At 41.1% G+C, this 26,605-nt stretch overlaps 1 protein-coding gene across 1 annotated transcript in view; it reads right to left on the reverse strand.

Moving 5' to 3' along the window:
- The window catches only part of LOC126106643 (disheveled-associated activator of morphogenesis 1), a 440,404-nt gene that overhangs the window by 57,078 nt on the left and 356,721 nt on the right, over positions 1 to 26,605 (reverse strand). The window contains exons 13-18 of the mRNA XM_049912999.1: positions 25,364 to 25,561; positions 23,122 to 23,529; positions 18,284 to 18,420; positions 15,734 to 15,895; positions 13,092 to 13,395; positions 5,186 to 5,247 (exon numbers count right to left, since the gene is read on the reverse strand). Of these exons, the coding sequence (XP_049768956.1) occupies positions 5,186 to 5,247; positions 13,092 to 13,395; positions 15,734 to 15,895; positions 18,284 to 18,420; positions 23,122 to 23,529; positions 25,364 to 25,561 (1,271 nt within the window). The remainder of the gene's footprint in view (positions 1 to 5,185; positions 5,248 to 13,091; positions 13,396 to 15,733; positions 15,896 to 18,283; positions 18,421 to 23,121; positions 23,530 to 25,363; positions 25,562 to 26,605) is intronic.

Raw genomic sequence — 26,605 nt, forward strand, 5'->3', positions numbered from 1 at the left:
TCACGTACGCCTCCATGATGTACGCCTCAGCCTCAGCTTCATCTGGACCTTTCTCATGGCCCTAAGGACTCTGTTAACCTCACTCTCTGCTGTTCCTTCCTCTCAATTCGTGACGTGTTGTGAGGCTGTGAAGCGGTTTACACCAACGGCTCAATGGCTGATGGTCATGTTGGCTTCACATATGTTCATGGAGGACATATTGAGCAGCACTCCTTGCCAGTTGGCTGCAGTGTTTTCACTGCAGAGCTGGCGGCTATATCTCGTGCTCTTGAATACATCCGCTCATGCCCTGGCGAGTCATTTCTCCTGTGTACTGACTCAATGAGCAGCCCACAAGCTGTCGGCCAGTGCTACCCTCGTCACCCAATGTAGTGTCCATTCAGGAGTCCATCTATGCCTTGGAAGAGTCCTGCCGTTCCGTGGTGTTTGTGTGGACCCCAGAACACGTCGGAATCCCCGGCAACAAACTTTCCGAGAGGCTGGCCAAACAGGCGACGCGGAAACCGGTTCTGGAGATAGGCATCTCCAAAGCTGACCTGTGTTCTGTCTTACACCACAGGGTTTTCCAGCTTTGGGGGACAGAATGGCATAACAGCACACACAACAAACTGTCATTAAGGAGACTATGAATGTGTGGAAGTCTTGCACGCAGGCCTCTCGCAGGGAATCAGTTGTCCTTTGCTGGCTCCGCATTGGCCATATGTGGCTAACGCATGGTTACCTACTCCATCGCGAGGACCCACCTCAGTGTCGCTGTGGCTCCCAAATGACAGTTGTCCATCTCTTGCTGGACTGCCCACTTTTAGCAGCTCTGTGGTGGCAGACTTTTAACTTTCCCAGCACCCTGCCTTCAGTGTTGGGTGACAATGCCTCCACAGCAGCTTCAGTTTTATGTTTTATCCTTGAGAGTGGGTTTTATATTTCTATGTAGATTTCAGCACATGTCCTTTGTCCCTCTCTGTCTTCCACCCCAGTGCTTTTGGGGTGGAGGTTTTAATGTGTTGGCCAGCCGCTATAATCTGCTTTCATGTTTTACTCTTTTCTGTTTCTAGCGTGTCTGTTGTTTTGTTGTCCTCTTTTGTTTCTTTTCGTATTCGTTGCTTTCCCTTCGTTCTTGTGGCTTCTCCTTTCTTTCTGTTTTGTATTATATGTTTCGTCTGCTTTATTCTCACACTTGTGGCATTGTTTTATTAGGAACAAGGGACCGATGACCTCATAGTTTTGTCCCTTCTCCTGCCTTTAAACCAACCAACCAACCAACCAACCAACCAACCACCACCACCACCAACACCAACAACAATAACAACAACAATTGTTGGTCTGTTGCAATGGCGAAGTTGATTTTTAAACACTTGTACACCATACACTGTCCACCACTGTCCACACCAGGGCAAAGATCCATGCCTACTCATTATCATTGATTTCTTCTAAATTTATGGTATATGGAGGGCTCGGTCAGAAATGAAACTGATAGAAGCGGGAGCTCCCTATGGCCAAGCGTTTAGAAAAACTAGCATTTCTGGTGTATGTTGGAAAAGGTATGAGCCAGGCAGCAATTGGTGCAGCAGTAAGAGTGCAGAATGGTAATCCTAGTGTTCAGGGTCATGTTCCTATACAGAAACGTATTATTATTATTATTATTATTGTCGATTTTTACGTAACTTACACTGCAGATAAACCGAAATAATGCTCAATATATTTCATTTATTAATACTACCATAAAAGGCAGGAAAAAAAAGGCAAAGGAAAATTTGGGTTTGCAAATAAATTTCAGGGAAGGGATTTATGGCATTCACGAGAATTTTCTATATAAAATGAGGTACTTTTATTATTTTATAGTTGACAATTTACACTGCTGGGGTGATATTCACCTTAAAAACAGGGAAAGTAGTAATTTTATCGGTGTCTTGCACATGTTACAAACACTGCATGTCTACAATTACATGGTTGTTTTAAAGTTACTATAGATAAACAAACCTGATGCAGATTCGTAAATGTTCTCTCTTATCACACAGTTTGGTATCAAACAACATGTAACACATAATTTCACCAAATTAAAAAAGAAAGGAAAAGGTAAGTATAGGAACTCAATTCCATGACCCTTAGATTACTGATCTGTATCCTTTCCACTGCGCCACCTGATGTCTGACAATTACAATACAAACAACGTAAATGGCTCGTGCATCTCACAACAAGAGCCAAAAATGCTAGTTTTCCTAAACAATTTGCCATCTGGAACTTCCACTTCTGTTACTTTCATTTCTGGCCAAGTCCTGCAAGTACCATAAATTTGGTGACGATGAGTAGACAATGTCCCCTTGGAAGATCAGTCCACAGGATCCGTGATACAGCACGGTCTTTGTCAGTCTCTCCCAGAAGTGGGGTCTAGGAACGCACTCGCGTCCCTGTGGAAGCACTAGGGATCGATCTTCACCCTTTCCCTAGTGTAGAAAGCCTGGAGCACCAGTTCCCAGTAATGGACCTCACTCCTTGACATTGAACAGATGGGGGAAAAGAGAAATGTGTATCAGCACCTTGAGAGCACGTGTGAGAGTAAAGAACCATCAAATGGTGAAACAAGGTGCATTTTTACACATTAATCTAGATTTGTGTGAATTCTTTCATAACCTCAGTTTTATTTGGCAAACTGGGCTGGCAATGGAAATTAGCAGAGCCACAAAATATATTTCCATTTTTCAAAGGTGCTATTCTCCACTAAAGCAGTATGCCGTCCTCGAGAGCAGTCGTACCGATCCACGTCACAGTATTCACATGTGGTAATGGCTCGTGCTGCGACATTATAAGTTTTTACATTGTAACAGTTGATATACTTGGCTTTGACAGGTAATGGAATTTGTAATACTCTCGTTGTGGCCCCTTCCTTTTTTATTAGCAATTAATATCAATCTGCATTTCCTATTCAAAAACCCTTTATTAATTCATGATTAACTTACACAGTACTTTAAAGATTCTTTCAGATATTCTCTATTGATACAGCACTTTTCTACCAATCATTAAGAAATATCCTTGTACACTGTAGAAGTGTCATCTCTACGATAATTAAATATAGTCTACAATTACAGGGTTATCCATAAGTTCCTCTGGTGTTTCAGAAAATGACAGCACAAAAATGTGTCATATACAGAAAATACACACACATCTCAATGGATAAAGGCTATCAACATGTTTTAACCCACCTATAAATCCTCAATGTGGGCACCACTTGTGACATGACGAATATCATACAACAGTCAAACTCTCGCCATACATGTCGTGCTCAATTTCGGTGAATCTGTTAATTATCCTTGCAGCTCTTCCAAAGCAAGTGGCCCTGGAGGCAGGAACACATGATCTTTCACTTAGCTCCATATGAAAGTATCACACGGAGGGAAGTCAGGTGAAAATGGGGGACAGGAAAGAAGAGAAGAGTTACGATGTGACACACGTCCGATCCTGTAGTTGAGGCAGTATAGCATTGAGGTAATCACGTACATCCAACAAAAAGTGTGGTGGTGCACCATCTTGTTGTGAAGTGAAGTCTCTACTTTCTTCCTGTAACTGTGGCATACACCACTGCTGCAACACACCCATGTATCCAGAACCAATTACAGTTTTCTCTGTAAAGAAAATGGTCCAAACACTTTTGAAGGACACATTACAAATGACATTAACTTTAGATGAAATGAGAATGTGTTTCACAATCTCGTGTGAATGTACTGTGCCCCAAACATCTACGCTACAATTCACCTCTCCAGGCACTTGAAATATGGCTTTGTCACTGAAAATCAACTTCTGTCAAAAGCTGTCTCTCCAGTACCCACTGCAAGTAATTGCAAAAGTCATAATGAAGTTCATTATCCGGAGGAGTCAGGACGTGTGACAACTGCAGACATTTGCCCAGAATGCAACAGACAGCTGACTGCGGTATCTGCAGTTTTCACAGTTACCTTATATTTCTGGTGAAAGATTGCCGCATATGCTTCACCTTCGCTGCTTATGATCCCAGCTGGCCTGTGTACTTCACACAATTAAACAGCCAGCCTCATGTGTTGCACCACTCGTAGGTAGTTTCATTTGTTGGAGCGTTTACCTGATATTTTGTATGAAATGGTCACTGAACTGCTACAACTAAATCACATCTAGAGAATTTAAGACACAAAATGCATGCATTGTTCTATTACTGACATGCTTGCCACTAGTTGTGTGCTCTGCAACTACACAATAACATGAGAGATGTTCTGCCCACTGACATGTGCCATTTTTCTATACATCGTGCAGTTTTCACACAGTCGTATTCTGAATAACCCTGTATAATCCTCCTCACTAACTCTGCACGTGGCCATATTTTGTTGCCGAAACCCACTTGCCAAAGTTTTGTCTCTTAACAACATGTATACCCAGTGTCAGATGTCACTGTGCTTCAGTGAATTGGAGTATTTCATGAGAAATTAATCTTTGCCTTTTCATTGAAAATTGTAATATTTCCACTAAAAGTGGCTGCTTTATTTCTGGGGTGCAGATATTACACTCAAAGTGAAACATAAATTGTGTGTGGACACCATCACAGTTAATCATCTGTTCTTGTTATTCCTGGGAAAAGGCTGGTCTCCTGCTAACATTTTTCAGTCATAGTTGTTTGGAAGAACCAATGTGTCACAATCACTTCTTACACGGTATTTTTGTCGTCTTCATTTATCATTCCAATATATTGATTATTTCTGTGCAAATGTCAATTGATTGAGAGCCCTTAATGGATTAATTATAGTTTGGGCATCTTAAAAAGCCCAAGAACTATTTGAGTGTTTGTGAATTAACTCATTGTCCACTTTTCATTAGCCATTTGTATCATTTCAGTAGAAATTTTTATAGCCTGAGATGAGATTCGAATGTGCAGACACCGATCATCACTCTCTTGCATTGTGAGGCTCATTTTTTAGCATACTGCAAGTTATACCACAAACAGATGTTGAAGGAACAGGGTAGTGACCTCTCATTTCAACGATTTCCTATGATGAGTCACTTCCTGTTCAGATGGGTCTATCTTGTAAACTTTGTGTCATCAGCAAAGTGATATCTCTGATGTCAATTGTAGCGTGTAACTCACATCTCCAAAAGTTGGTGGTTATTCAGCAATTTTCTTCACGTTTAAACTAAGGACTAAGATATATGTCATGTAAAACGTTACCTCACTTTTGCAGCTTCCCTTACATGAGGGAGGTCTTCATCCAGTTTCAGAATGTCTTTGAACTGAAACAGAATTGGAAGAAAAAATTACTGTCACTCACAAGAAATATAGAGTCTTACATGAGCATCACAGTCAGTTTACTAGATATTTCTACAAATGAACTATTCACATGTTTTACATAAATATGTAAATGAAAGAACACTGGCAACTGCAGTTTAGTTCTCTTACTAAATCATATAACTTAGCCTTTCTTCAACCACATGTTTGCTGATAATCTTATAACATCCTTCTCCTTAAAGAAATATTCACTTCCTGTAAACAGTGAACCTAGTTCAACTCAGTCTCTTTCATTGTTTTCTAGTGGTTTCCCACACCCTTCCATAAGCTCGTATCCAGTTCCTGTCATTGTTAAGTTTTTTTCTCTCCAATTTTCTTTCATTTTTTGTCCCTTACCCAAGTTCCACGCATAATCATTTCTACTCATCTGTGTACAAACTTAGCATTTCCTTCATCTCTAGAACAGAGTGGCAAAGTAGGCAAACTATGCTCTAACCTGATCTTTGCTATGCCTTCTGTCATGATCCTGTCGGTAACTTACACGATTTTCACCGAGCCACACTTCTGTTGCCTCTGAATGCCGAACAGCTTCCTCACATAATTTTTTAATGGCTACATAGTTGTCTCCCGAGTTCCACATCCACAGAACTCCTTGCCTTCTTGTGAGGATAACTGCTATATGTGTCACATTGGCAACGAGCAAGCAGGGTTTTCATCAAACAGTACAGCTGAAAATTCATTTTTGAGTTTCTACAGACTAAAATTTAAATGATTACATTCATTATGCATTATGAAGAGAAAGTACCTCACAGAAACTAGAGAATGAAATATTAAGACCATTATCAATAGAAACACAAACTATAAAACTTTTTTTACTTATATAGTCAACTGAAACTGAAGGCCCATTCGAGGTGGCACCGCCTTCACGTTTGAGTCCGAGATCAGAGATCGGAGGGAGTAATGGCACACACTCCAATAGTCTACATTGAAGTGCTGTCACATGCTGCACTTCTCTTTGCAAAACTCCTCACACACTCCCTTTCTGAAAACATTTATTCGCAGTGTAATGTGTACGAACAAATGTTTCTCCCGAATAAAATGTGACTGCAGTATTTGAAACAACACTGCTCGCCAAAAAAGTAAAGCACCCAGAAGAAATGGTCGGATGTCACTAACTTTGTACACGCACACGCCCTCGGTGGATATGTAAATGATAAAAGAGTTGCCATTCTCCTTGACAGGTAGAATGGTCACAAGAGTGCACTAGTGACGTTTTCGAGAATGATAGGCTATATACGGGATGGGAACAGTGTCAGATGTTGAGTATCACTGTGAAGGAGACAGAGAAGCTGCATACTTGTGAGAGATAGTAATCAGCACCTTACTGTGAGTCTCCATGTGGTCAGCTGGTCTAATTGTGCAATATACAGATTTGTGTGGTTTCAGTGACGGTGGCCCATCGGACGCACGGAAACACGAAGGCGGGCATACTCGTCATCGAGATTCTGTTGACCACGTCTGGCCATTTCGAGGGAGTACCGGCCACCAAGCATGTCGTAACCTCTTCATGTCTCTGTCTGCCATCTGACAACGAGTAATGGACTCCCTGCAAAATTTCGTATCAGCCACCACCATTGGTCAGAGACTAACAGCAGCCAGACTAGAGAATTACTGTCCCGTGCGTAGGCTGCCATTAATACAGTAACACAAATGGCTGCGTTTGCAGTTTTGCCGTGCCTGGGAATCGCAGACTGCTGATGAATGGCATCATTGTGTTCGGTGACGAATTCCATCCTTCCAGGGTTTCCGAGTGTCACAGTTGTGCTACTCCTGGCATCACAATGTGGGGAGCCGTCGGGTACAATTTTGAGTAACGACTGGTGACGAATGAGGGAACTCTGACTCCACAATGGTCACAAGCATTCTGCATCCTCGTGCACATGTTACCTCTTGTGCGACAGTGCCGTGTTGCCATTTTTCGACAGAACGCTGCTCGTCCGTATACAGCACGTGTCTGTCGGCTGTATGTGTGATGTTGCGGTACTTCCGTGACCGATGAGATCCTCAGCTCTGTCCCCAATAGAATGTGTGGCGTCAGCTCGGGTGTTGACTCTGTCCCGACGCCAGTTGCGGGTAAGCTCAGCTCGGGAGACGGTACGTCAGCTCTGTGACACCCTCGGCGACCAAATTGGTGCACACGTCCCGGCCAGAGGGCATGAATGTCATACTGATAAGAGGGCTCGTACAGCTGACATCTTTGTAAATTTGATTCACTTCTGCAATTACTGAAATAACATCACGTACCCTCATAACTTGAGAAGTTTTATTTCGTTTCCTGCTGTCCTGGGAGCTTCACTTTTTTTGTCAGGCAGTACATCTGAAGACTTGTTTATTCTGCCACCTTTCAAAATCAAATCCCATCAACAGAAGAGTTTTTCTCAGTTTTATTGCTACCCTCAAACTCTTGCACTGGTGTTCTTTCTGTGAAATGTTAGTAATATCACATATATTGCTGCCTAATAGCACATTTATCTGTATCATCAGTGAGATATGTACTGCATGTGTTTCTTTTCATTTTGAGTCGATAACTAAATTCTACTATCGGCATCATCTCCCTCTTGCTATAATTTACATATCGTCGGCTTTCTCGACTTTAACATCACCTTTGTATCGGCACTACTTACTTTACTCTCCTTCTCATTGTCAGAGAAGTTACTTATGTTACCATCAAGCTGTTACGGCTGACCACAAAAGTTATTTTCTGTGATCAATTTCTGCACTTGCACTGTGAGGTAGCAACGTGCTCTACTCTGACCTAGAACGTGGCTATAGCTACTTTTGCGACTGTGTCAGTTCTTGTTGTTGCTGAATCTACAGTTTTCTTTGGTGAGTATTACATTTGAGTTGAAAGTCTGGTGACTGGAGAGAGAAATATTTTGGAACATTTACAGTGTGGTGATACACATTACTCAAGAGGAGTGAGCCCTATTCCGACATCTTCTTACTGATGAACAACACTCGCATCCAAAACGTATTTATGTGATGAGGAAAGAGAAACATAAAATAACATACTGAGTATAAAAGTATAGATATTGTGCATTGGTTTTCTTTTTATTTTTGAGTGTAGCAAGCTCTATTGAGAGATAGGCGTAGGACGGTAATCACAGTAACTTTGCAAGAGGAGATATCAGCTCAAATGCGGCAAAGAATATTTTGTGGATTGCTATCCTGTGTGGGGGATGCACTGATCCAAAGAATGGATATGTACGAGATGAAAAATGAACTTGTGACACATTACTGTCACTCTGTATGTTGAACAATGAAGGTGGTCATTTAATGCAGTTCACATATTTGATGATGAAGAGGGTATTTGATTGGTTAACACAAAAGTAGTGGGGCAAATTATTTATGAAAAAGTAATGTAGCAGAGATAGCAATTTTGAATTGTAAAGTCATTACAGCAAAGTTGGAGCAGAAATCCTGAGATTACACCTTTCAGACAAAGATAAATTCTGGCAGGTGAATCCAGGGACAATGGTCATTTGTGCATGAGCTGTGCTTGCTTTGTGTGTGTGTGTGTGTGTGTGTGTGTGTGTGTGTGTGTGTGTGTGTATGTGTGTGTGTGTGTGTGTGTGTGTGTGTGTCTCTGTCCAAAAGCTAAATGTGGCTGTCTGAAACTCAACATGTCATCTTTATAGTTAATAGCAGTCTATCCTTTTCCTAATATTATTGATATTCCATAGTTGATTTAGATAGCATTAAAAATGCCATGTCCATTTAACACACAAAATCAGCCAATGGCTGTCTAAAGACCTCCACTGTTCTCCACAAATGAAGCAGTGTGTGGCTTTTACAAATATAGTCAAGTTAAAACTGCAGAAGGTAGACCTACGTACCTTTACCTCTCGGGCACAAAATTTATGGTAATGTCTAGTCTAGAAGTCAATATCAAAATAATGAGACGATATTTTGATGATATACGTCCAGCAGTAATATTTATTTGGCGAGATACACCCGGTCTCTGTTTCTTTTGTCCCATCTGGTAGGATTACTGGTGTAAATTAGGAACAGAAGAGTTGCCGAAGTGGCATCCAATTGAAAGACTTCCACCACGCCACTGAGCCATACAGTATTACTATTATTATTATTATTATTATTATTATTATTATTATTGTTACACATCCTTTTATGAGAAATCCTTGCAGAACTCACTTCCAACTGTTGTCACTAGAATGTAATTGCAGGCTATAATAGTAATGACACATCATGTTTCAAACCAGACAGTCTTCATGCTGTCGTCATTGTTGCCTTGAAGCATGACACTGCAAGAATGTCAGCTAGGTAATAATTTGTATTGAAATAAATAAAAACAATGAAATCCTGAATATTCAATACCAATCTGCAAAGCATGCGTGCTCATATATTGGTATGTTTTATACTTTTTTATAAAATTAAAAAGCTGCCTTTGATTTTGGGCAAATGACAAATGCGGAACTCTCATACGCTTGACAGTTTATCACGTGCACATGGCACACACATTCATGCAATTATAAACAGACCTGGAGCCTGAGAACCCAGGAACAATAATGAAGATACACAAGTGCAATGTAAGCAGTTGCTATTAAGCTACAATTGTTACCTGACACCCCAGTGCACTACCCCAACTTTGCTTGTTGTTGTTGTGATCTTCAGTCCTGAGACTGGTTTGATGCAGCTCTCCATGCTGCTCTATCCTGTGCAAGCTTCTTCATCTCCCAGCACCTACTGCAGCCTACATCCTTCTGAATCTGCTTAGTGTATTCATCTCTTGGTCTCCCTCTACGATTTTTACCCTCCACGCTGCATTCCAATATTAAGTTGGTGATCCCTCGATGTCTCAGAACATGTCCTACCAACCGATCCCTTCTTCTAGTCAAGTTGTGCCACAAGCTCCTCTTCTCCCCTACTCCCCTATTCTATTCAATACCTCCTCATTAGTTATGTGATCTACCCATCTAATCTTCAGCATTCTTCTGTAGCACCACATTTTGAAAGCTTCTATTCTCTTCTTGTCCAAACTATTTATCGTCTATGTTTCACTTCCATACACTCCATACAAATACTTTCAGAAACGACTTCCTGACATTTAAATCTATACTCCATGTTAACAAATTTCTCTTCTTCAGAAACGCTTTCCTTGCCATTGCCAGTCTACATTTTATATCCTCTCTACTTCGACCATCATCAGTTATTTTGCTCCCCAAATAGCAAAACTCATTTACTACTTTAAGTGTCTCATCTCCTAATCTAATTCCCTCAGCATCACCCGACTTAATTCGACTACATTCCATTATCCTCATTTTGCTTTTGCTGATGTTCATCTTATACCCTCCTTTCAAGACACTGTCCATTCCGTTCAACTACTCTTCCAAGTCCTTTGCTGTCTCTGACAGAATTACAATGTCATCGGCGAACCTCAAAGTTTTTATTTCTTCTCCATGGATTTTAATACCTACTCCGAATTTTTCTTTTGTTTCCTTTACTGCTTGCTCAATATACAGATTAAATAACATTGGGATAGGCTACAACCCTGTCTCACTCTCTTCCCAACCACTGCTTCCCTTTCATGTCCCTCGACTCTTATAACTGCCATCTGATTTCTGTACAAATTGTAAATAGCCTTTCACTCCCTGTATTTTACTCCTGCCACCTTCAGAATTTGAAAGAGAGTATTCCAGTCAACATTGTCAAAAGCTTTCTCTAAGTCTACAAATGCTAGAAAAGTAGGTTTGCCTTTTCTTAATCTTTCTTCTAAGTTAAGTCGTAGGGTCTGTATTGCCTCATCTGTTCCCACATTTCTACGGAATCCAAACTGATATTCCCCGAGGTCAGCTTCTACCAGTTTTTCCATTTGTCTGTAAAGAATTCGCATTAGTATTTTGCAGCTGTGACTTATTAAACTGATAGTTCGGTAATTTTCACATCTGTCAACACCTGCTTTCTTTGGGATTGGAATTATTATATCTTCTTGAAGTCTGAGGGCATTTCGCCTGTCTCGTAAAGGCCATCAGTAGTTCTAATGGATGTGGTCTACTCCCGGGGCCTGGTTTCGACTCAGATCTTTCAGTGCTCTGTCAAACTTTTCACGCAGTATCATATCTCCCATTTCATCTTCATCTACATCCACTTCAATTTCCATAATATTGTCCTCAAGTACATCGCCCTTGTACAGTCCCTCTATATACTCCTTCCACCTTTCTGCTTTCCCTTCTTTGCTTAGAACTGGGTTTCCATCTGAGCTCTTGATATTCATGCAAGTGGTTCTCTTTTCTCCAAAGGTCTCTTTAATTTTCCTGTAGGCAGTATCTATCTTACCCCTAGTGAGATTACATCCTTACATTTGTCCTCTAGCCATCCCTGCTTAGCCATTTTGCACTTCCTGTCGATCTCATTTTTGAGATCCTTTTTGCCTGCTTCATTTACTGCATTTTTATATTTTCTCCTTTCATCAATTAAATTCAATATTTCTTCTGTTACCCAAGGATTTCTACTAGTCCTCTCCTTTTTACCTATTTGATCCTCTGCTGCCTTCACTATTTCAGCCCTCAAAGCTACCTATTCTTCTTCTACTGTATTCCTTTCCCCTATTACTGTCAATTGTTCCCTTACGCTCTCCCTGAAACTCTGTACAACCTCTGGTTCTTTCAGTTTATCCAGGTCCCATCTCCTTAAATTCCCACCTTTTTGCAGTTTCTTCAGTTTTAATCTACAGTTCATAACCAATAGATTGTGGTCAGAGTCTACATCTGCCCCTGGAAATGTCTTACAATTTAAAACCTGGTTCTTAAACCTCTGTCTTACAATTATATAATCTATCTGAAACCTGTCAGTATCTCCAGGGTTCTTCCATGTATACAACCTTCTTTCATGATTCTTAAACCAAGTGTTAGCTACGATTAAGTTATGCTCTGCGCAAAATTCTACCAGGCGGCTTCCTGTTTCATTTCTTAGCCCCAATCCATATTCACCTTCTATGTTTCCTTCTCTCCCTTTTCTTACTCTTGAATTCCAGTCACCCATGACTATTAAATTTTCGTCTCCCTTCACTACCTGAATAATTTCTTTTATCTCATCATACATTTCATTAATTTCTTCGTCATCTGCAGAGCTAGTTGGCATATAAACTTACAGCTTACCCGCACTCCTATTTTTTTTATTCATTATTAAACCTACTCCTGCATTACCCCTGTTTGATTTTGTATTTATAACCCTTTATTCACCTGACCAAAAGTCTTGTTCCTCCTGCCACCGAACTTCACTAATTCCCACTATATCTAACTTAAACCTATCCATTTCCCTTTTTAAATTTTCTAACCTACCTGCCCGATTAGGAGATCTGACATTCCACGCTCCGATCCGTAGAACGCCAGTTTTCTTTCTCCTGATAACGACGTCCTCTTGAGTAGTCCCCGCCCAGAGATCCGAATGGGGGACTATTTTACCTCCGGAATATTTTACCCAAGAGGACGCCATCATCATTTAATCATACAGTAAAGCTGCATGCCCTCGGGAAAAATTACGGCTGTAGTTTCCCCTTTCTTTCAGCCGTTCGCAGTACCAGAACAGCAAGTCAAAAACCAACAATTTCTTAAATACTCTCTCAGAGTGATTTGTAACAAAATTACCCTGGAAATTTCTTTCTGTCAACGAACAATTGTACTCCTTCTAAACTCTGTCACAGAATTTCTTCAGAGTTCCCTGACTTTTCCGTTAAATTCCATTTTCCTGAGGATTTCCAATTTTCCAGACAAGTTTCCGCCCTTTTAAACCGACACAGATGAACTATCTCCACTATCGACTGTCAACTGACCTTCTTGTCGAGCACCTCCACGAGGTAGTGCAGCAGGGTAGTGCCGCGAGCTGCACTGGACCGTGTGTCGGCCAGCCTGTTCAGGGAGGCCAGGCGGAAGCCACGGGCATTGCCACGTGCACCGCGGTTCATGTAGTTGCCCAATGCCAGCACCACTTCCAGCAGACGCCGCAGGCGCCGCGACCGTGCTACCTCCCGCGAGGCCTCCAGCACTGCCCTCACGCGTGGTTCCAGCTCGCACACCGATGTTGTGAAGCGCTTCTTGTAGTGCAGGCTCCTTAGCCGCTGCTCGTAGTGGCCAATCCTGTGGGCAAGTTGTAGAGTTACAAATACTGACAGTAACACTGACGTCTTTCCCGTGTGACCGAGGTCAGGTAAACATTTATAAATATGTATTTTGTTGTATTCACATTAAGTTTATTTCAGTATACACTGATGAACCAAAACATTACGAGCAGCTGCCTAATAAAAATTGGTTCACCTTTGAAATTCAATACAGGAGAGATCCAGTAAGGCACGGATTCGACATGTCCTCTGTAGGTTTCTAGAAGTATGTGGCACCAGATTTGTACACACAGGATTCTCGATTCCCGTAAATTAGAGAGTGGTGATTCATAGTTGCAAATCTGGCACCCAATAGCATCTCAGGTATGTTCTATCGGATTCACATAAGGTGGATTTTGTGGCCGAGACATTGAGCCGAGTTCAGTATCGTGCTTCTCGAACATCGTAACACGACTCTGGCCTCGTGACGTGGCCATCACTGTCAGGAAGACACCGAGCGTGAAGGGACGCAGGTGGTCTGCAGTAACGTTCACAAAGTGCACAGCTGTCGCAGTGCTTTCGATTACTACCACAGGTCTCGTGCGAGCCCCGGGGAATGTCCGTTTAGCTCAGTACTGCCCCCACTGGCCTACGTCCGTAGTGAGATGCACGCTCTGAGCAGCTGTCTGGCCGGATGACGTGTATCCGGTGAGAACCGTCAGCCAGATGTAAAGAGGAACACAATTCGTCTGATCGAGTGACACGTTTCCTCTGATGTGAGGTCCTGTGCCCACTGCAATCTTAATGGACAATATTGTTTCACGAGTACAGGAACTGTGGTCATCTGGTGCATTGAATAGTGGGTTCTAAAACACTTGTGCCTGCACCGGCATTGCACTCTGCCATCAGATTTGCAACAGACTGGCTCCTATTCTGCTTTACAGAATGGGCAAGCCTCCACCTTCCGAGGTTGTGAGGTGTGGACGTCCGATACCTTATCGCCTATTTGAGGTTTCAAAGTCCTTTGACCATTTTCCGTACGTGCCTGTAACAATTTCCCCTTTATCAAAGTCACTTGTGTCAGTGTATTTCCTCATTTGTGAACTGTATTTTCAGCAGAAAATTCCACATTCGGATTTGCTCTACTCAAATAGCTTCCTTAGTGCCACAAGGCAACATTCCATCTCGTGGTGAGCTGTGGTAATAATGCTTTGGTTCATAACTGTATCCATACAGTTTTGTTTGTTTTCTGTTTCTTGTGGAATTTACACGACCACAACAACACTGCACTGTATTTCTCTATTGGTGCAGAGGTTTGCAGTGCCTAACGGTCAGCCTAACTGTCTGTTCCTACCAGTGGGTGAGCTGAGTGGCAGCTAGGGGTGTCCTTACACAATGAGGCAATGTTGCACAGGCTGATCTACATGCTGGTATTGCACGGGGATGTGTAATCCACCAGTTACCTGTGTATTTTAATTGATTTTCATAATGGCCACTATTAATCTTGCCTTACAGGGTGGTCGAAAACTGTCTGAAAATCTCATAAGGGTGCTGCAGATTATATTGTGCTGAAAAGCAATTGTTAGGAAAAAATTCAGTATGTTGCACCACTTTAGTGTTAATTAGTGTCGAAGTTAGCCAATAGGGCCGTCGCACGGACAAATTCGAGCGGCCCGGCAGAGACGGTGTCGCCGAGTGTGTACTTCATTTAAGAAAAACCGAATGTGAGAGTGATACAAAAATTGGACACGGGACAGTAGTAAGGATCAAATCCGTGCCAAAGGCTGAGCAGTCTCGTGCACTGTCGTCTACACTCCGAGAACAACTGACACTAACTGTTTCTGGCCGATCACTCGAATGGCCCAGTTGTTTAACTTTGATATGAGTTAATTTGGAAATGGTGAAATATATTTACTTTTTTCCTTAACATTTGCATACGGATATGTCCATATATTTATTTTACACAATAAAAATGACATCTGCATTCTTCATTAGTCATTGCTAACATAACCGTATCACTACAATCTTACCCTACGAGTAGCATCAGAAGTTAATACTACCGACATGCAATTTTTACAGCACTGTTGGGTCTTCACGTAACGGTGTTTGTGCTTTTGTATCTGGCCGATATCGGGCTCTCGGAACAGTTTTATGTTTCGCATACTATAAGTGTACCGTACAGTAGATCTCAATAATATGTCTCACGTGAAACTATTTCTATGCCATTTGACACCTGATACAGCTGTACTTCCAACTATACCAACAGTGTTGGAGATACGAAGCTTGTAATAAAGAAGGTGTTAAATCAGTATAGTGATCTAGTGTGGACTCCTACATACGCAGGGAAATGGGTGACATGGTTTAGTTTCTATACTTACTTTGATATTTCGTACAGGAAGCGGTCAGCTCGTGCCAGGCTGTCAATCTCCTCTGCGTGCTCTTCCAGCAGAGCAGCCTCTTCTGCTGATGGCGTGAACTTGAGCAGCTGCTCCACCATATCGATTGGGAGCTGGTCCCTGCTGTCCATGCTTAGTATGGCTCTGCAATACAGTGTGCGAGGCAATAGCGTCACTTCGACATTGTCACTTACAACTCGTGTCAGTTTCAGGAAAGCAATATTCCTGCATAAAAACTTTACGTACAGACTGCATCTTTGGTAACAAAATTGTTGAGATTACAGGTGACGAGCAAAGGTATAATGGAGCAAGGGAAGGAACAAGCATAACTTGCAGATTTTGGATGGAAAGGGCATATGTAGGTGGGAAAATAAAAGCAATTTTTACCTTAGAATAACAACAAAAGAAATGAGACTGATGCAGTTTACTCACAGAAAGAAAAGAAGAGAAGTAAACATGTCTTATTGTGAGATTATGAGTATAGAAATTAATAAATGATAGCATTATATTTAGAAACTTTTTCTTTGAAATTTCTCTCTGGCAACTGACAACCTAAGACAATTTGTACACAAATCAATGCAAAACACCACTATACAGCTGTTGTGAACAGCAACACTAACAACCACTCTCCAGCTAAATCCGACACTGAACCAAATGTTACACTAGGAATAGTGCTGCCGTGGCTACTGGTGTATTCCACAAATTAAAATTACACACCACTTTTCCTAGCAACACCTGATGATCGAACCAACCGCACATGTCCATAACCCTGGCCACGGATAGGGTCTAAATCTTAAAAAAGACAGAAACAGACGCATCATATTCTAGATGTATATTTCACTTAGTGATTCTTCATAACAACAGCCCATTCGTGAGGTACAAAATTAGAATTTAGCTGAGCCACTACTATCTAAATGAGCAGTAACAAGAAACTCCAGTAACATGGCAGGTGAAAGCAAAAGTACCTAAAGACTTTAGATTTGTTTGAGCAATTACATCTAAAACTAATAGTTATTGAAACAAAGATGCTTTTGACTGAAAGTTCTCATACCTCACAGAAAAATCGGAAATACTCTACTATTCTCACTGAACTGGAAATAAAACACAATTGATCTAGCTCACAGATCTTGTAATATTACAGGTCTCAGCAGTTCATGTGAATGTTTATCTCCCTCCCCCCCCCCCTTTCCCCTCCTCGCCCTTTCCCCCATTTTTGGTATTGACCAGAGAAGAAATTCATGCCAGTATCGGTGTGTGCTCACTCCACTTTCAACTGCCAGAAGGAATGTGGAAGTGGATAACAAATGCAGGCAGAACACAATTATTTGTATGGCTGAGGAGCTTAGAAGCATATTCTGTTTTGTCAGGTTGTCTGCAATTTTGTGCTGAGTACTTTAAACATCTGACAAAATCAGTCTCAGTATGTATATGAAGGAGTAACCCAAAGTATTGAATAGCTCAGTTTTTTAATACTGTTTACACTGAAATGAAAGTCTTCTGCCGTAGTCAGAGTACATTTAAGCTGTGTTGGCATTTGTGATAAGACAAAATAGTGTGCCACACTGCAAGTCAAACCCAGACATCTGCCTTTCCATGCTTTGTAGACCATCTCAATGCTCCAACTTGGCAAGTGTTCCTCTCATTTCCTCCCAAAAGTCTGCAATGCATTTTTCTCATTATGAATGCACTGTAAAACATTCTTTACATCATAACCAATATGATACTGTGTTTACTGGTGTACTGGAGATAAATAACTGTGATGAAAAGACTTTGCAATTCCTGCTTTGGTGTCTGTGACTGGTTGGTGGGTGAGTCACAAACAGTGAAACAGAGAGTATTGTAATTACTACCACAAAATGCACATACAAGTAGAAAAAACCTTGTGACAAAAGCATTTCCTAATTTTATGAGAGTGTATCCACAAATATTGGAATTTCGTCTCCTGATTTTCTCAAGTGAGTTTTTGTTAAGATACAGGACATAATTTATTATCAGATGTATTCCCAGTGTATACTGCCACTATAAAGTGAAAAGCATTTGGAGAAAAAAAAATATGACCGACACCCCGGCAAATATCGCATAGCATTTCACTGTGGCAATGTAACTCTATATCTCATCACCACTAAGCAGCAAAAGCATCTGAGTCTAGATTGTAAATAGAATAACAGACCTTTGCCTTACTGAATTGTGCGTTTATCCGCACATGTTAAATGTGGCATAGACTTCTATTAAATGATATGCTTCACTTTCATTATGAAATAATGTAGTATCACTGGAATAAATAACTAACAGAAATTAACCATTCATCATTCCTCTACACATATCACTTTTCCACTTACAGAATGTCGCTTTCTTTGTTTCCATAAATACAAGTAGGAAACTGCAGTTGTTGTTGAGTTACTATAAATTTAGTATGCAGCTTATTGTGAAAGTACAGCTACACAAATAATCGATAAGCAAGCAGTTGGGACATTAGAAAATACAGCTCTTTCTTTTCTTTAATGATCAAAGGAAATTAGAATAGCTACTAACCTAGAAATTTCTTCGTCTGACATTTTAAGCTTGGACAGTAAGATGGTGCAATTCTGGGCACGTCTACCATCTATTACTGAGATGACTTTTGTGCGGTTCTTGCCCAGCTTTGATAGATCTTCTACAGAGCCTTCATTCTGGAAGATCGGAAAAGATGAATTAAATTTTCTTGAAAACTCCAAATCGACTGTTACTGAATTGGGATGAAGTACTAGTACAGAAATGAATGCACAGGTTACATCTTTACCACACTTTGAACTGTTAAACATGAAGAAAAATTAATAAGTAAAACCAAATTTACAAAACATATGAATGATTGCACTGATAAAAACTTTCAAATGTCCACGTTACTTTCTTCTGTTGCAATTGTTGATTAAAGTGTCAAAAGTTAATTTAGCTTGACTATTTTTGTCGAGTTATTGCTTGTAACACCATGTTCTCAAACAACAATTTTCTGAGAAAGAAATTATTCAGTACTATGAAATGTGGAAGATTGCAATATTAAGTTATAAAGTACAAATCAAAACTATTTTCCACACGAACACCAAAACTGAAGAAGACCTATGCCTACTGCCACTTCCCGGATCTGTTTTACATTCTTATCCCTTACTCTTTCCAGATTTTTTCTTAACTTTCTAGTTTCGTCTGAATGACAGTGATCTTTCCCTTCTCTCTCTTAGTCTACTGCATATCCTACAAAACAATTCGAGACACATGTTTTCTTCTGCATTTACAATTCCACTACAGTCACCTTAATGAGAAAACAGAACCTATAATATAATTACTTTTGTGGTGACTAACCTCATGCTTCTTTTAGACAGCTGTGCATACCATAACATTGTTGTGCATATATTTCCATACAGGGTTTGCTGTTGCCTATCAATCAGTCCTAGACAGTAGCATCTTTTTTAAATACTATGCTGGAAAGAATGATCATTATGCATTATACATGTGGTGGTTTTATGAGTATCTACAATCAAATGGAAATGTCCAAATTTGACAACCAGCCCAGAGCACTCGGAGTCACTTGGTGTAGAGCCCTTAGGTCAAATGCTTCGAGTGAGCATTCTTTTTGCTGCCCCTCTCCTCAGCTGCGGATAGCTAAGGAATGGCAACCTCACTTCTTCTAAGTGTAACCCACCTCCCTCGAACCGTCCTAATGCAGTTCAGTTTTGAATAGGTTTGATACAGTCATTGGGACTGCTCAACTTTCTCTGTCAGATACTGAACCGTGTCAGCGCCGTCAGGTGAAAATTTGTTCCAGTGTTGTCACCACACAGGTCTCATGTCAGAGGAACTGATACCTCCCGAATTGACCCACGGTGGTTTGCGTGATTTCAGACGAGTTGTCGGTGGTTCTCGTATGGCATCGTACAAGGGACAGTTCACGTGAAATTTCATCTTCTCGAGCAAGTTTACGTTAGCTGCATTCCTCATTAGATCTTCTGGAGCATTATTTGTTAGCACAGGTAATGACTAAATGGGAGTAGATCTAACAGTAGCAACAATAATTCTCACAGCTTCATAAAGCTGCACATCAGTCTTTGTTGTGTGGGTGCTGTTTTACCACACAGGAGCACGGTATTCACCAGCAGAGTACACAAGAGCAAGTGCAACAGACAGCAGAGACTTGATGTCTGTACCCCAACTGCTTCCAGCAATCTTGCAAAGATGATCCATTCTTCAGCCAAATTTCATGCACTGTAGTTTGAATGTCAAGGATCAATGCAGAGTGATTGCTAAATATATTGCATTGTAGCTATAGGGCACTTCAGTTCCGTCACGAGTGACATATAGCTTCTTTTTTTATTTAGATGGAACACAGTAACCTCAGTTTTATTTGGATTAGGCTGAAGCCTCCATTTATGTGTTACTTGAACTGTAAGCATACCATATCTACCAATGCCAATTTCTTTGGGTGATGGGTATTGTAGTGCTGACAACAGAAGTTTTACAGTGTGAGCAGGTGTCCTGCAGCTGCATGCAATTCTGCATAGTGTCTTCCCTGTTCTGAAACCTGGCCCCTTCCAGACTCTTGTTACAGTATAGGGAAAAGCCAGGCTGACAAACTACAGCCCTGTTGTGTTTGGCCAAATCAACTCTGTATTGAGAAAGACAGATTGTGGTGAAGATGCCAACTGCCTGATGCTCACAAGTCCTTCCATTTGCATCTCACTGCCTCACAAAGTTGACATACAACTTCTTCGTAGTACACTTTACTTACGTTAGTAAGTTCTGGGGTATTCTCGTGATGGACCACAACACTAGAGTCAAAAAAAGATTGTCAACATGACATCACATTGCTGCAGACCTGCCTCCCCACCCCTTGAGGATGACAGACTATTGCAGTGACTGTAACTTTTTTTGTGTTGTACCCACAAACCCAGGACTCATCACAAGTTAACAAAGCTGGGATTACTGTTCACAGTATACAGCATGTCCTGTGTGATTTCCAAATGAAGTTGCTTTTCGTCTAACAACTATGGCACAAATTTTGCTAAGATCTTCCAGAGGTCCAAATGTTCTGTTAAAATGGGAGAAACGAATCCAATACTAATTTTGACATTTTTTTTTAAATTTCCCCGATTGTGATTCGTCTATTGTGCTCCATCTGGGTCCTCGCGTGACCAATAACAATCTCATTTACAGGCATTGAGGGCCTACCTAAATTTGCTTCACTCCTCACAGGTGAGAGGCCATCTTAGATGTGGTTGTACCCCTCCTACCTGTGTGGCACCCATTCCTTCATCCCCAAACACTTGTCAGATCTCACGGATTGTTTCGAATTGAGAATTGCTGAGCTTGAAACAAAATTTGATGCAATAACGTTGTTCGCCCTCCTGTCATTTTGCCCACAACATAAAATTCGATGACTACCACTTACGTATGTTTACTTGTGGCCAGTGACTCGTTGTTTGTGCAGTCGTGAAAAAAAATCAGGCATGCACACTATGTATGCTTACAAACATAGAGAGTATGTGCACCCTGATTCCACTGTTGGTTTCGACAATAAAAAATAAGGTTGGATTCTTTTTGAATGCCCCTCATACAACTGTATACATGAATTTCTTTAAACCTATGAATGTAACAGGATGCTGATGCAAGTAAATATTGTATACACTTAGGTTTGAGGTGTCTGACATTGTAAAGTATTCTGTACTGTACATGATCAAATGGGCAGATAAATAAACAATGTGATAGACTCTGGAACTTTATCACTAATCTGACAATAGGATACAATCAGTTTCTTTATATTTGCTATGGGTATTACATGCATTTACTTCCATTTAAAGAGAACTGCTATACTTTTCACCAAATCTCCAATTCATTCTGAAATTTACTTACAATCATAAAGTGACAAAAAATTTCTACCATATGTCGCAAGAAATTCTCATTAAACATAAGCTTCACTTTGAGCAGTCTGGAATGATTTTCAATACTGGGAGCTCTTTTTTCAAAATCGCTCAAGTGTGAATGCATTTTTAAATGCAGAATTCAATGTTTTGGTTTTATACACATTGTCTTCAGCCTCAACACCAGGCTGACACATGAGAGATTATATGGAAGGTATGAATCCATTCAATGACTTTCAGTAAGCCCAGAAATTGCTAGGCTCTTCTGATAGATCTTTCACAAAGATCTGTGTAACGAAATTACTGTTACGTTCATTAATAGTAGTATTCCTACCCTTTCTCTTGTAGACAGAGTGTGAGAACCTCTGTCAGTGCAAGGGTACCATTAAACCAATGGTACCATTAAACCAAGGCGAATCTTTACTATCTTTCACTGCCTTTATTTTGTGCATATTTTTTTATAGCATGACTTACTACGTGTTTTAGCACTAATCATAACTTTTCTTCATTTATTGTAATTAAAATCCATGTTTAATATGTATTTTAAATTGGATGTTCGAGACTACAACAGTTCTTGATACTCTCCATGCTTTCTTGATAACCCTCATCCCTGTAATTTCTGCCTTCAGACTAGCAGCATCATGGTTGCTAATGTCGATACTATAGCCGGGAAGTCGAAAATATCTTTTTTCGTGTATAAACCGTCAGGCTCTTTGTTTGTAGGAGTTGTTGCAGAACTGCATTTACGAGTACTTATTAAGATCGTTTTTACTGCCACTAATGTACAAGTAGTTTCCCATTCAAAATTAAACAAGTTAAAGTCACTGCCGTATCATAGGGTAATTCTGTACTGTCTAATTTAGGCCATCTTTGAACGACTACGACCAATATTTTTATATATGGTAGCCAGTGTGAACATCTGATTAACTGAAACTTCCTGGCAGATTAAAACTATGTGCTGGATTGAGACTCAAACTTGCGACCCTTGCCTTTCATAGGCAAGTGTTTTGTGGCTAAGCCGTGTCTCCACAATATCCTTTATTCCAGCAGTTCTAGTCTTACAGGTTTTGCACGAGAGCTTCTGCAAAGTTTGAAAGGTAGGAGATGAGGTACTTGTGGGAGTAAAGCTGTGAAGATGGGTTGTGAGTCACACTTTGTTAGCTCATTCGGTAGAACAGTTGCCCGAAAGGCAAAGATCCCAAGTTTGAGACTCGGTCCAGCACACGGTTTTAATCTTCCAGGAAGTTTTGTATCAGCACACACTCCACTGCAGAGTTAAAATCCCATTCTGGATTGAATATAACTAAGTGCACCATCGCCGGTTACTTTTGTACATATGAGTTTATGGTCAGATACATTTTGGAACTTGCTATGATTTGGTACAGAAAGCTGTAATGGCTCAGGGCCCCGTATTCACTATGCATGTGTCACAAAGGAATTGTGAGGCCCCCTTTCCCCTTGGGGTATAACAAAGGACACACTTACTGTAATCCCATTCTTCTGATAGGCACAGAAAAGCTTGTCTATGCTCTCGAGGTCCATTGCCATGTACAGCTTGCTGTCATCCAGTTCTGACCAGATAGTGCCCGTGACTTTGGCATCTGGCAGCTTCGACCAGTTGAACGACTTAAGTGGGTTGGAAGGCTGTGGCACATTCTTCTCTGGCCGAGGTGTGGGAGGGGGTACTGGTACGGGTGGAGGTGCAGTTGGGGGAGCCTGAGGGGGTGGTGGGGGAGGAACTGAGGAGGAGAGACACTGTGTCTGCTCTGGGGTGTCAGACAATGGAGGTGGGGGTGGCGGTGGGGGTGCAGGGCTGCCACTGCCATCCGGGGGCGTTGTCGGGGCGAGTCGGTTGTCGTAGCCGTCCCCGAGTCCCGAGCGCAGCCCGACCACCTGTTATCAAAAAGTGACAATGTTGTTATGTCAGTGGTAGGTTGCCACAAATTGATCTACAAACTAAATGATTTCCATTTTTTTTTTAAATCCCACAACCACACTATTTGCACTTTTATAAACTACTACATCAAATATTTTTAACACTAGCGATAGTTTGTTCAGAAACAGAAAATATCAATCCACACTGATGCCATGCATACAAATCATTGTGTTCTGGGATCAGCTAGTGATGGATTGTTCAACTGAAAGTAAATGCACTAATACATACCGAGCAAAAATCTGCTCATCAATGTTCATCTTAATCTCTCAAGTTTTCTCAGAACGACTGATTAATAGGATGCTTCCTTGTGTTCTGCCAAGGTGCTGTTTCCATTTTATAAAAATGTGTCTGAAATCTTATGGGACTTAACTGCTAAGGTCATCAGTCCCTAAGCTTACACACTACTTAACACACCCCCATGCCATGGGAGGACTCGAACCTCCGCCAGGACCTCCATTTTATACACAATATTCTTAGCCTCGTTAAAGATGTCTAGGTCTCCGAAAGCCAGGTGTGTATCGCATTCCAGGTGAATGTTACATGTCTTATGTGGGGCAGACTATAAGAACAGCTTAGAAGGAATGTGTGGGATGTCAGTACATACCCGACTAAAGCAACCTAGCAAATCAGCTGTCACCAAACCCTGCCTCGAATATCACCGTGAAACGAAATACGATGAGACCAGTATGGCAGTACAAATGCAAAGTTTCTGGAACAGCATAATAGAGTTGGAAGACACAGAGAATTTGTGTTTCACGAAATATTGTTGCGAGCTCTGAAAAGAGTGTCAAAGGGCACAGTGCACATTGGGGATGGAACTCTGCTATAAATTTCGGTGTGGACAAACAATAGTTCACAGTCGGGTCGGAGTCCACGCATCGATTACAAGTAACAGCAAAACTCACAGCAACAGAAGAAGACGGATGAGTCAGTCTTTGAAACATTGTGCATAAAATGTAAACAACAACTAGGTAGAATACCCAGAAGCAAACTATTAATGTTCATATCTCGAAATAATGACTAACACCCAGGAGAATTATTAACACACTGTTGAAATTTTTGTTCTCTGTTTAATCGTAGTGCAGTGTGAAACATTTTCAGCCATAAAGAGCAAGTTTTGTAAATGGTAAATGGAATCAATTTACTCACGTTTCAGAACAGACAAAAATTTTTCAAATAAAATCATTTACCTTACGACACGTCGCCTTTCAGCACTCACGTTGTGATCTTCTGCCGACGGTCATTTAGCAGTTTCTCTGACGTCGCACGAGCACAACTGCACGGCGTATTCAAAGATTCACACTATTCCGTGGCCGGCGAGCAAATTTTCGAGGATGCCGGCCATTTGTCCCGGCAGAATGACAGGAAAACCGTCGGACTACCGTCAGCTGTGTCCGAGAAAAGCACTACCCGGCAACTCTCGAAGGAGAGACCGCAAAAGCCTCGACACTTTTATAACTACAATTTGATTTTATTAAATTCCTGCAACCGGTGCATATTATCCCATTATTCGATACCGATCGCAAACGCTTTGCCGAAAGGCTCTTTCATCTGTAACTAATAGACGTAATTAACACAAATCGGCTTCTTGAGACGGATACGACAGTAAACCTGTCGGCGCCGAAATAGCTGCTTGACCCGACGTGAGTAAAGAATCGCTACAGTACTCATATCTTTCTGCAGAATACACGGCAATAGGATAATGGCAGCTTATAGAGAGTGGAAAAGGAGTAGCTACGTACAACTGAATATATAGACAAGCAGAAAGAAAGGAGAATTTATTTCGGTCACCTTGGCGTCATCTGGCAGCGACCCCGAGCTGACGAGCCGTTCCAGGCGGTGCCTCTCCCCCCTCTCCGAGGCGAGCTGCCGGTCCAGCTCACAGGCGCGGTCTTCCAGCTCCAAGCAGCGCTGCTTCACCTCTAGGTGGGCTGCCGTCTCCTTCTCGAGCCTCTCCTTGACTCTCTGTAAGTTTGTCTCCATGTCTTCCTGTATGACAAATTTGTACAATGTAAAAACACGACTAACTCGTATTAATTATGAAATCCTCAAAACCGTGTGCTAGTAACTGTCGTTTTATCTGCAGGGTATAAAAATGCTAAGTGTGTTACGACCCGTCACAAACCTACAGTTTCTGTCGGCTTACTTCACTGAATATCAAAAATACAGATTACTTTTTAATAATTCATTACAATGGCAATTACAGGTTGCACAGTTATATCGAGAAACGCAGTTTTTTTCCTTATCGGTTAAAGGACGAAATCCTTGCCACTGACACTGTCGGCTAATTCCATTTCCTACAACCGTTATTAAGTCGCTCACAAACTGAAAGATGGTAAAATGTAAAAATGACACGTTCACAATAGCCCTATCTGCGAGCAAATAAAAATTATATATCTTAATATGTGTCAATTTGAATCAAATTTCTTTGGACGTTTGACTGCGTAACTAAGAAATGGTATAAAATCGACACTTTGACCGTATCTGCAGCAGTCATCTTCGGAGCAATAAAATTTTAGTCACAATGAAGCAGACTGCTGGAAATATCACCGAAACATTGGTTTTGTAATTTTTTAAGTATCCCATAATTACACAACCTAACACCGTAAAGGATTTTATTCACGAGATCCGAGAAATGCTGTCACCTGTACAAAAATCTACCAGCTGCCTGTACGTATTCTGCAATTCATTTGCCACTAGACTGCACTTCTATATTTAATCACTCACAGATACAGATGATGATGAAGCGAGGTTCATATAATGACTGAGCTCGTCACTACAAGGCGGTCAGAAACAGATTACTATCAGGTGCTTTACTAGCACACATTTGACGAAGGTTAATTGGGATCCAGAATGAGATTTTCACTCTGCTGCAGAGTGTGCGCCGATATGAAACTTCCTGGCAGATTAAAACATCCCCCAGGCTGTGGCTAAGCCGTCTCCACAATATCCTTTCTTTCTTCGCAGGAGAGTTTCTGTTAAGTTTGGAAGGTAGGAGACGAGGTACTGGCAGAAGTAAAGCTGTGAGGACGG

Source organism: Schistocerca cancellata, chromosome 10, assembly GCF_023864275.1.
Source record: "Schistocerca cancellata isolate TAMUIC-IGC-003103 chromosome 10, iqSchCanc2.1, whole genome shotgun sequence".
Lineage (NCBI taxonomy): Eukaryota > Metazoa > Arthropoda > Insecta > Orthoptera > Acrididae > Schistocerca > Schistocerca cancellata.